Raw genomic sequence first — 8,135 nt, forward strand, 5'->3', positions numbered from 1 at the left:
TGCCAGAGAAGCGTGAACAAATCTGTTGTCAGGACTGATCAGTGAAGTTCATACTCGAGCACTGTGTGGTCAGGAGACATCAACTAATAGTGCTGCATTCATGGAAGAAGAATTAGACACTGGGATGTGTGGGGAAGTGGAGACATCTCCTTCCAAGCACTTACATCCTGTTGGACTGTGGGAAGTACGAGCAGCACCAGTTTGCAACTTGTGTATTTTTTCTGGAATACTTTCTCATTGTTAATCAACCACATACTCTGTCCCAGACAAGGAATAGGAAAAGCAGGAGACCTACCAGCAACTCACTGTACCTGGTGTGTCTAACACAGCAACTGAAAACATGCAGAGCTGTGACAGGGATGACAGCAGTACAGTGTCCCTTGATAGTTCCTTGGTGCTTGTTTTTGCACATAGAATACATTTGATGTGCTTGTAATAATCTTTTATTTCTTTCACCTTTACTAGAACTGAAACATGTTCTGGAAATGCTGGAGCTTGAAAACAATGAACTTCAAGGCTTGAAACTACAACATGACCAAAAGGTCAATGAGCTTGAAAAGACTCAGGTTGCAGTTCTAGAAGTAAGTATTTCCTATGTAGCTCAACTAGTCAGTGGATGAAGAGTTCTGCATATTCTGTGGTTCTGTTCTGGATAACAGATTCCCTACACTTCTAAATCAGTCAGTTTCTAATCTGATTTCAGTTTATCACAGAAAAGTCTTAAGTCAGCTTAGGCCTTTTAAAATACTGGGATCTTTTTAGTGCATATGAGGGAGAGAGGACAGAAAGGCAGAAGGCTCTTTTGTGGCTGTGGAATGATGAATACTGGTTTTTTAGCATTAGCTTCCAGAGTCTTTTCATCTGGATTCTATCTGTGTCCTCACTTGCAGGGAGTAAGTATGGAAGACTGTTTATTAACTCAACTGGATGATACTCTTTACCATTAAAAGGTATTTCAGCTCAGCTAGTCTCTTCTCTTTTTGATGATTAAAAGATTGACATTGAGCTTTGCTACCAGTGGGTGGAGAGAGCTCTCAGTAGCTACAGGATTGTTAGCTCAGAGTCAGGGACAGCCCTTCTTTACTTAGTTGTGCAACTGCAGAAAGACTAATGTGTTTGTTCAGAGAGTGTTTATAAGCTTATATAAGCAAATAGTAAGTACCTGCTGCTTTTACTTCTAAATGACTTTATCTCTTCTGTTTGTGCTCTCTCTGTGAAGAACAGGGAAGAGAAGAGAATATTACTCCAGTTTACAGTGGTCACCTTACTACATTGCCTGAGCATCTCGCAGCCATTCTTTCAAAACCCCTGCCACGAAGGGATATGCTACTCTTACGGGTGGGGGAATAGGATGTTTAAATGAGGTTTGAACAAGGAATTGGACCCCTTTCTCCCAGTCCTTGTGCTCATCATATTCACCATAACCTTCATCATAAATACACTGAAATTAATCTGGCACTTTAAGCAGTTACAGCACAGTAGTTCCAGAGGGTACTCAAGCCTATGTGTGATCTCTGTGAATGAAAGGTTTTAAACTGCTGCAGCTACAGATGTTGTTAACTTGTTCTAGTTCTTGACCTTATGTGTTGTTCTCCATGCCTTCTTTTGCAGGAGAAGTTAAAACTGGAGAATATGCAGAGATTATTCCAGTGTCAGCAAGGGGAAGTAGCTTGGCAGGAACAACTGCTCGAGAAAGACCGTCAGGAAAACGAACATCTGGTTTCTCAAATGCGCACTCTGCAAAATAGCATTGAGGCTCTGAATAAAGAAAAGGAAAAGCTCGAGGAAGATTGTCACAGTTTGGAAAAGAAGTTGTCACAAACCAGAAGGTGGGGGGGGAGGGGATATTTATTCCTGCAAAGATCAGAAGTGAATGTCTATCATAATTAAAGCTAAAGCTGTAACTTTGAGGTGCCCGATTGTACAGAATGAGCTGTTTCTTGTATGCTGTGGAGGTTTTATTTTAAGCATGTCTACAGCAGACTCACAGCAAATACTCAGCCATGGAGCTGATGAATGCAACAGCATTTGTTATGCCATGGCAGTGCAGTGAGAAGTGTTATAAAAAGCAGGATGTTGAGACTTGGAACAGGACAGCTGTCTCACTGTGACTACCAGGTAGTGTCTGCTTGAGCTGAGAGAACTACTGAAATGCAGCTGGTTTCTAGAGTGCCCACCAAGTGCTTCCAACAAACCAAGAGCATGTGTTCACATTTTACAGAGACTTGGCTGCTACTGAAGAGAGCAGCAGGACTGCATTGTCCAGTGTAGAACAAATGGAGTCGGATGTTAAGAACCTGCAGCAGGAGGTGGATCTGCTGAACAGACAGAAAAAATCACTGACTGCAGACATTACTGTTGCACAGAAGGATCTTCAAGGTAAAGATCAACTTCTGGTTTTAAGCTGTAATACATTTTAAGAGAAACTGTGTTAGAAGACACACTTTGACTATACTGTATGATATTAAATCTGTCTAATACGCTCAGATATCTACAGGCTGAACATGCTGTAACATGCTGAAAAGATAAGAGTTTTTAGAAACTGTTTCTCTATTTTCTATTCCTCCTTTCTGAGACGAGCTGATCTCCCTGGCTGGGTATTTACTGCACTTTGCTGATTCAAATCTGTCACCAAATATTTTTCTAGATAAAACAGAACAACTAGAATCACTGAAAGGAGAATTAACTGACTGCAGGCAACAGCTTCAACAAGTAGAAGAGGTTAGTTTTAGTGAATATGTACTTCTTTTCATGTAGTGGTGCACAGGAAGGAGGGAAAAGATACTTAAACCCCAAATAAGCAGCATCTTCTGTGTGGGTCTTATTGTGCTAATTCTCTCAGTGGCTGGTTTAAATGGACAGTAATCTTCACTGGGATTAGGGGTGATCTTTTATATTCTGTCAATGCAAGCCTTTTAGCTGGAGCTGTTACTCTTCCCAGCCAGTTCTGTCACCTAATTTTATGTCTTTATATTGCAGGATTTGAAAACTAACACAAGGCATCAGGATGAGTTGCTTAGAGAGCAGGCAACCCTGAAAGAAGATATCCTGCAGTATGTAAGGAAACGTAAGGATTGCCAAGAGAGACAGAAAAAGAGGGAGACCCAATTGCAGCAGCTCCAGAAGGAGATTGAAGAGAAGGAAACAGAACTAGCCAAACAAGAAGCGGTACTGGCCCTGCTGACTTGTCTCTTTCTCCTGACCTCTAAAACCAGACAGCTTACAAATAATAGAGCAGTGCTTTAAGAAACAAGAAGCCTCATTTTCAGAGGAATAGCAGCAAACAAAAAGCTTCAACATTCAGTTATCTTTTAGTGAAAACTGGGGTGTCCCAAGGAAGGACAGGGACTTCCTTCTGGGCAGGGTCACACTGATACCAAGACTGCTGGGCAGTCAGCAGTGGCCATGGAGTGCAGGAAGGGCAGGGTGAAGGCCCTGCAGTTTGTGTCTTGGCTGCTGGTGAGATGGATTAGGATGGATTCCTTATAACTCTGTTCTGTCAGCAGCCAGGATGCAGCAGCTGGATGTAGTTCAGAGAGCTTCTCATGCTGTTGATTTCTCCTGGGAGATGAGCAGGCTGCAGTACCTGCAGAGGACAGTACCTGCAATGATACAATGGACTTTGAGTGAAACTAATCCCAGTTCAACTCCAGCCGTGTTCCCTTAATGCCAAATCTAAACAGAAAGAAGTCCAGGGCTGCTTTATCCTTAAGTTTTCTTCTGGTTTTGAGTGGATCACTATTGGCTACAAGCTTTTATTTTCTCTCCTATGGTATTTCTGTGCAAAGCCCATCAGCTGTTGATGAAAATTTGGGCTTCATCATATATTCCTATAGTAAAATTAACTGAAGCTGGCAGAGCAGTTTCAACAAAGCATCAACCAAAAGAGGAACTGAGGGAGCTGTATAAATAACAAAGGCAAGAAAAACATAAAACTTGTCAGGAGGGAATGTTCAATTCCAGTGCTTCCCAATTTAAGCTGCTTCTACTTCTGTAACATCTTTTGGTGATGGTATCAGTTTTCATGGAGCTGGTACTAGTGAGGTGCTGTTTTTCTTGGCAGATTCTTCATCGCCTCAAGCAAAACTCAGAGCGTGAAGGGAAAAAGCTGGAAGAATGTACTGCTAAAGTGAAGGATCAGAAAATCCTGCTGGAAAAGGAGCTGACAGAGCAACAAGTGAAACTGGAGCAGGCAATAGCAAAAGTCAGGCTGGCAGAGGAGAACCTCAGGCTGCTGGAAAAGGAGGAGTCCCGATGTGCAGCACTTGAGGAATCTGTCAGGAAAAGCAGTAAGAGTCATTGCACAAGTAAACTGTTACCATCTGGGGGCTCTGAATGTAATGAAACCAACAGATATTTGTGTAATCTCACTTGGTTTCTAATGGAGCACATGGGTTGACTCCTGAACCTTGACTTGCTCAGAGAACTGAAATTCTAAAGCCAGCCGTGTTGTGTCCCCTCTCCCCTTGTATCAGTGTTTGTGTGTTTCAGACATGTCTGATGTGATGCCAAGCCCTTGAGCATCTCTGCTAATGAGGATTGTTTTTAACAACGTTCATTACAGAACACCAGCTCGCAGAAAACGAGTTTCAATTACAACAAAAAAATAGAGAAATACAGTCTCTGCAGAAAGAACTGGAAATCTCCAAGTCTGAGCTGAACCATCTCCAAGAGCAGGTAGCATCAGAGAGGAGAAAGGCAGGGAAGAAAATCATGAGTCTGAAAGAAGCAATGCAAATGCAAAGGATGCAGTTTGAAAGAAGACTGCAGGTAAGTCTTAGCGGAGGGAGAACGTTTGGGGATTTGGGTTGTTTTTAAATAGCAAAATGATGGAACACCCATTTTTATCATAGGAGGAACAAAGTGGTTCGCTAACTTCATGACTAGATAGAACTTGGGGCAGCCACACTCCGGTGTTTCTAGATTGTGCTGCAGAACATCTCTGCTTGCTCCTATTTAATGCTGTTTCTGTCCTCTTAACTTCAAGTTGTCCTCAGTGTGCTCTGGTGGATGCTCTGCTCACAGTAAAAAGATAAGATCTTTCTGCATTTTCCTAGGAACAAAAGCATGAAACCAGCTGTTTGCAGAGTGATGCAGCAACTGCTGAACAAATAGCACATGGTAACTGGGAGCGAGCCAAGCGCCTTACTATGGACCTTGACCAGATCCAACGGGACTACAGGGATCTCCAGTCCCAGGTATAACTGAGTAGCGGAGTACAGGTGGGTTTGAGGGAAAGCCTGCTTGTCACACAGGTTTATACTGTACTGGTTTTGAATCTCCTCTCTGCTGTATCACAGTTGGCTTCAGCCAGGAATTAGGACTCCTGCTCCTGTTTACATTAAGGTTTGGTTATAGGAACTTGGCATAGCAAATCACTAGACGTTACCAATGGTCAGAGCTACTCAGTGGCACTTAACAACTTGTTAGTGCCATCCTGGGCCAGCAGTTGCTTCTTTTGATACTTACTTCAGTTTAAAAAGGTGACTGCATGTTATCTGACCCCCTGTACTTTAATAAAGCCTTTATAAATTGTTCCTAAGCCCTTTACAAGTGTGTAAAACACAGTGGTGGTGCTGTTCTGTGGTGTAGGTGAAAACTCAAGAAGACCTGGAAAACAGACAAAGAGAAATGGAGAATGCAGCAGCATTACTTAAACTGGAGGTTGAAGATGAAATTAGGACAGGGCTTAAATCTTCAAGCCCATCTTCTCTAGAACCATTGGACAATTCAGAAGCATCTTCTGAAGCAGAGGGAAGTCTGCAGCGTGAATCTGACCCCTCAGAGGTTCTGTTTGCTGCTGCTGAGAAGAGACTTTTCTCCCTGGAGAAGTTGAACCTTTCTAAAGTCTTCTTAATGGTAAAACGCTTTCAGGCAGTGTCTGCTGCTGGTGTGCAGCTCTTGCTGCTCTGTGGTACCTGGAGCTGTCGTGCTCATTCCTGACTGTGCTTCTGTTTCCAACAGGATGAACAGTGGCGTGGGGAGGCTCTCCGAGAACAGCTGCAGCAGCACGAGGATCGGCTCAAGGTGGCTCATCCCATCTCTTCCCTGGCCCACGACCTCCTCCCTTGGGTCCCCCCATAACCCACATGAAGATCCTTCTCCCCACACAAGCAGAGCAGCTCTGGGCCCCTGACGAGCTACTGAGTGCCTCTGGGTGGGAGCAGTAAGGGAGAGCCTGGCACCTGCATGCTGTAGCAAGAGGAGTAATTTAATTAACAGTTAATTGGATTTTTGAGTATTCCAACAAGCTTCCCTCATTTACATCATGCTGTGGTCTATTGGCAATGGGGCTAATGACAGTTCAGGAGCACCCACAATCAATGCAAGTACAGGGGGTGGCCCAGTTCAGCTGGAACGTACTTGTTGCTCTCTCTTTGGGCAGTTAGTGACAAAAGGCTCTGGAAATGGAGCTGCTTTCTCACTTGGGAGAGGTGAGCTATTTAATTTGCAACCCCCTGCCATCTGTGTATGGGTTGGGACTCTCAGTGCCACCTTCCTGAGGGCTTGGCTTGAAGGTCATCAGCCTTCTTAAATACAGCCTTGAAAATGGCACTGCCTGGGAATAAAGAGAACTACCGATTGCTTTAGGCTCGGCTCCGGCAGTGCATGTCCAAGCAAGTGGAAGTGTTAATCAGAGGGAAGCAGCAAACTGAGGACACCCTTCACAGCTTGAGGCGGCAGGTTGATGCACTGGACGACCTGGTCAGCAGCACTGCTTCAGATTCACTGTTCCCAGCCCAGAGCTCGAGCCTGGGACCTGCGCAGGATGCTCTGAAAGTGACAAAACCTCAGGTACTGCTCTGCTCTGTGCAGGATTTGTGGCTTTGGGTCTATCCCAGCCATATGTTCATGACCCCTTAAGAGGCACAGTGCGGGGGTTCTGAAGGTGGGGGTGATTGTACTGTACCTTTATTAACCCTGGCAGTAGCCAGCTTGTTTGAGAAGGGTAAGTGCTATACAGGATCATAAATGTTTGGGTTGAAGGGACCTGAAGGCTCCTCCAGCTCCAACCCCTGCCACGGGCAGGGACCCCTTCCACTGGAGCAGCTTGCTCCAAGCCCCTGTGTCCAACCTGGCCTTGAGCACTGCCAGGGATGGGGCAGCCACAGCTTCTGTGGGCACCCTGTGCCAGCGCCTCAGCACCCTCACAGGGAAGAGCTTCTGCCTAAGAGCTCAGCTCAGTCTCCCCTCGGGCAGGTTCAAGCCATTTTCTTGTTCTGTTTTATAAAACATCGTCTCTGTGCTCATTGAAGGCACTGGTTTATTCCTCTTGCCCTGCTGCTCTCTCCAGGCTGCTCTGACAAGACTCCCCCAGGGCCCCAGGAAGGCTGCAGGCCTCCCCACAGCAGCACAGACAACACATTCCTGCTGTCCAGGAGCATCCCAGTGAAGCCCAGAGGTGAGGTGGGAACTTCACCCAGTCACGACTGTCCTGAAGGTTGAAGCTAGTTAAGTGGTGGCAGCCCCAGGGCAGGTGTGGGCTCTCACACGGTGCCGGCCCTTACCTGAGGGCATTCCTGCAGCTGGGATCCTCAGGGTTGATGCTGGTTGGCCGCTTGGAGGTGTATTTTCACCAGCTGTGGGTGAGAGCTGCTGAGAGGTGAGTTCTGACAGGACATGGAGAAACCATTGTGCTGCTGGCCAGCTGCAGTGGAAGGCTGCTGCCACCCTTGGGCTTCCAGCAGTGCTTCCTGGTTTTAAGAGGCATGCAGCCCAGCACCCAAACCTGTTACAGTGAGTTATGCCACCAGCCTGGTACCCAGTGTTCCTGTGTAATGGTTGAGGAGCTGCCCTACAGCAGAAGAGCAGGAGCTGGGGCTGTGGGGCAGCTGGGATGACACCTTCACACTTCTACCTCGCTGCTCTGCAAAGCCTGGTGTGAAAAGGTGTTTGCCAGCATTGGCTGCAGGGCCCTCTCTCCACTGTGAAGTTTTTGTATGAGCCAGTAACAGAGCTTTATGTATATAAGTTGGGGTTTAAAACTGTTTTAAAAGTATGCAAAACACCATCTATTTTGGTGGAGGTACCTTTCAAAAGCTTGTAGAGGGACAGAGTTGTCACTGTTGTCCAACACATGGATGTTTTATATGAGTGCTTGCTTAAAATAAACTTCACTGACTGATGCTTGCTGG

The 8,135-nt window shown here is 45.6% G+C and overlaps 1 protein-coding gene across 4 annotated transcripts in view; it reads left to right on the forward strand.

The window, feature by feature from the left end:
- CNTRL (centriolin) overlaps positions 1-7,782 on the forward strand; it is a 30,942-nt gene extending 23,160 nt beyond the window's left edge. For 3 of the 4 annotated variants that reach the window (XM_061352498.1, XM_061352499.1, XM_061352501.1), the window contains 12 exons: positions 466-581; positions 1,612-1,829; positions 2,222-2,379; positions 2,648-2,721; positions 2,980-3,168; positions 4,064-4,289; positions 4,565-4,770; positions 5,058-5,198; positions 5,593-5,859; positions 5,965-6,027; positions 6,592-6,795; positions 7,295-7,778. In XM_061352498.1, coding sequence (XP_061208482.1) covers positions 466-581; positions 1,612-1,829; positions 2,222-2,379; positions 2,648-2,721; positions 2,980-3,168; positions 4,064-4,289; positions 4,565-4,770; positions 5,058-5,198; positions 5,593-5,859; positions 5,965-6,027; positions 6,592-6,795; positions 7,295-7,393 — 1,961 coding nt within the window. In that variant the 3' untranslated portion in view covers positions 7,394-7,778. Of the gene's footprint in view, positions 1-465; positions 582-1,611; positions 1,830-2,221; positions 2,380-2,647; positions 2,722-2,979; positions 3,169-4,063; positions 4,290-4,564; positions 4,771-5,057; positions 5,199-5,592; positions 5,860-5,964; positions 6,028-6,591; positions 6,796-7,294 lie in introns of all 4 variants that reach the window. The other variant, XM_061352500.1, reaches the window with a different exon arrangement.
- Positions 7,783-8,135: the final 353 nt, after the last annotated feature.

Source organism: Neopsephotus bourkii, unplaced genomic scaffold, assembly GCF_033783945.1.
Source record: "Neopsephotus bourkii isolate Nb327-2 ecotype Australia unplaced genomic scaffold, CSIRO-AGI_Nbou_v1 NB_659, whole genome shotgun sequence".
In the NCBI taxonomy this organism is placed as follows: domain Eukaryota; kingdom Metazoa; phylum Chordata; class Aves; order Psittaciformes; family Psittacidae; genus Neopsephotus; species Neopsephotus bourkii.